Source organism: Echiichthys vipera (assembly GCF_963691815.1).
Source record: "Echiichthys vipera genome assembly, chromosome: 19".
NCBI classification, from domain to species: domain Eukaryota; kingdom Metazoa; phylum Chordata; class Actinopteri; order Perciformes; family Trachinidae; genus Echiichthys; species Echiichthys vipera.
This window is the reverse complement of record NC_139844.1, coordinates 28,427,762-28,430,261: the sequence shown is the minus strand read 5'-3', so window position 1 is coordinate 28,430,261 and position 2,500 is coordinate 28,427,762. Positions and strand designations below refer to the sequence as shown.

Below are 2,500 nucleotides of genomic sequence, written 5' to 3'. Positions count from 1 at the left end.
CAGAACTACAGAGGGTCACTGAGCGCGTGCAGAACTCACCTTGTCGGTCTCAGACGTCAGTTTGCGGTTTTCGTCCGTCAGCAGATTTTTCTCTCGCTCAGATTTTTCCTTCAGAGACGAAACGGCTTCGTCCATCTCTGTTTGTCTGCAGGGGCACAACAAGACCTGGATCAGGACTCACCTGTCCCTGGTTCAGGACTCACCTGTCCCTGGATCAGGACTCACCTGTCCCTGGTTCAAGACTAACCTGTCCCTGGATCAGGACTCACCTGTCCCTGGTTCAGGACTCACCTGTCCCTGGTTCAGGACTCACCTGTCCCTGGATCAGGACTCACCTGTCCCTGGTTCAGGACTCACCTGTCCCTGGTTCAGGACTCACCTGTCCCTGGATAAGGACTCACCTGTCCCTGGTTCAGGACTCACCTGTCCCTCTTGGTCTTGTCCAGCTTGTCTCGCAGCTGCAGCAGCTCCTTGTTGGCGGCGAGCTGCGCCCCCTCGGACTCGTGCAGGTCTTTGCGGAGGTTCTTGATCTCGGAGGAGTGGGCGGAGTCTCTCCTCAGCATCTCCTCCTCGTAGAACAGGACCTTCTTATCCAGCTCCGCCTTCAGACGGGACAGCTCCTGCTGAGACTCCGCCCCCCCCACTGCTGCTCCCCGACCCTGCTGAGACTGAGACCAGGACCACAATCACTGCTGAGACCAGGACCAGGACCACAATCACTGCTGAGACCAGGACCAGGACCACAATCACTGCTGAGACCAGGACCAGGACCACAATCACTGCTGAGACTGAGACCAGGACCACAATCACTGCTGAGACCAGGACCAGGACCACAATCACTGCTGAGACCAGGACCAGGACCACAATCACTGCTGAGACCAGGACCAGGACCACAATCACTGCTGAGACTGAGACCAGGACCACAATCACTGCTGAGACCAGGACAAGGACCACAATCACTGCTGAGACCAGGACCAGGACCACAATCACTGCTGAGACCAGGACCAGGACCAGGACCAGTGCAAGAATACACATACTTCAGTGTGTGTGTGTGTGTGTGTGTGTGTGTGTGTGTGTGTGTGTGTGTGTGTGTGTATATATGTGTGTGTGTGTGTGTGTGCACCTTCAGGCTCTGGAGCTCCGCCTCCAGCTGTTTGGAGTAGACCTCGCCGTGCTCCCTCAGCTTCCTCTCCTTCGACGCCTCGGCCTTCGCGTCGTCCAGCTGAGCCTCCAGCTGACGAACACACACAGGCTTTTATTATGAAGGTCTCTCTTACACACACAGGCTTTTATTGTGAAGGTCTCCCTGACACGCCATGCTTTTATTGTGAAGGTCTCCCTGACACGCCATGCTTTTATTGTGAAAGTCTCCCTGACACGCCATGCTTTTATTGTGAAAGTCAAACCTGGAACACCATGCTTTTATTGTGAAGGTCTCCCTGACACGCCATGCTTTTATTGTGAAGGTCAAACCTGGAACACCATGCTTTTATTGTGAAGGTCTCCATGACACGCCATGCTTTTATTGTGAAGGTCAAACCTGGAACACCATGCTTTTATTGTGAAGGTCTCCCTGACACGCCATGCTTTTATTGTGAAGGTCTCCCTGACACGCCATGCTTTTATTGTGAAGGTCTCCCTGACACGCCATGCTTTTATTGTGAAGGTCTCCCTGACACGCCATGCTTTTATTGTGAAGGTCTCCCTGACACGCCATGCTTTTATTGTGAAGGTCTCCCTGACACGCCATGCTTTTATTGTGAAGGTCAAACCTGGAACACCAGCATAACTCTCCAGGGAGAGTTTGCGGTGCGGTTCGAGTCCGGACCCCAGAGTGCGGCTCACCTCCTTGCGGCTCTTCTCCGTCCTGCGGATGTCCTGCCTCATGGCGTCCATCTTGAGCAGCAGGGCGTCCGCCTCCTCCTCCTTGTCCCGGAGCTGGCGGGACAGACGCTGCTTGGAGGAGCGCAGGTCGGCCGTCCTCTCCGACAGCTCGCTGAACTCGTGCAGGGCCATCTTCCTCTGGGCGTGCGCCTCCTTCAGCTCCTTGGTGTGACTCCGCAGACGCTCCAGGGAGTCGGCGAGCTGCTGCTCAGAGGACGGGACGCCGCGGCGCCCGCTTTAATAACGCTCGTACACTTTAACACATCTGATTTGCATAGACAGGAAGTGGCCTGAGGGGACCCACCTTGTGCACCTCGTCCTTCTCCTGCCTCAGCGTCTTCACCTGCCGCTCCAGGCTCTTCAGTCTGGAGGCGGAGCTCTCGTAGTCCTGCCTGAGGGAGACCGCCTCCTCCAGCTGGTGCTCCAGCCTATCAGAGTCTAGCACAGCAGAGGGGCGGGGCTTAGTCACCTGAAGGAGGCCGAACGCCAACACGCCAACAAACTGAGACGCCGTCAACTGGAACCACAGGTGACCCCACAGGTGACCCCACAGGTGGTTCCACAGGTGGTTCCACAGGTGACCCCACAGGTGGTTCCACAGGTGACCCCACAGGTG

General features: G+C 56.3%; 1 protein-coding gene across 3 annotated transcripts in view; it reads right to left on the bottom strand.

The window, feature by feature from the left end:
• Nucleotides 1–2,500, bottom strand: part of cdc42bpb (CDC42 binding protein kinase beta (DMPK-like)) — a 34,229-nt gene that overhangs the window by 18,218 nt on the left and 13,511 nt on the right. For all 3 annotated transcript variants that reach the window (XM_083934051.1, XM_083934050.1, XM_083934049.1), the window contains exons 11-15: nt 2,189–2,322; nt 1,846–2,088; nt 1,124–1,234; nt 424–668; nt 40–145 (exon numbers count right to left, since the gene is read on the bottom strand). In XM_083934051.1, the coding sequence (XP_083790177.1) occupies nt 40–145; nt 424–668; nt 1,124–1,234; nt 1,846–2,088; nt 2,189–2,322 (839 nt within the window). The remainder of the gene's footprint in view (nt 1–39; nt 146–423; nt 669–1,123; nt 1,235–1,845; nt 2,089–2,188; nt 2,323–2,500) is intronic.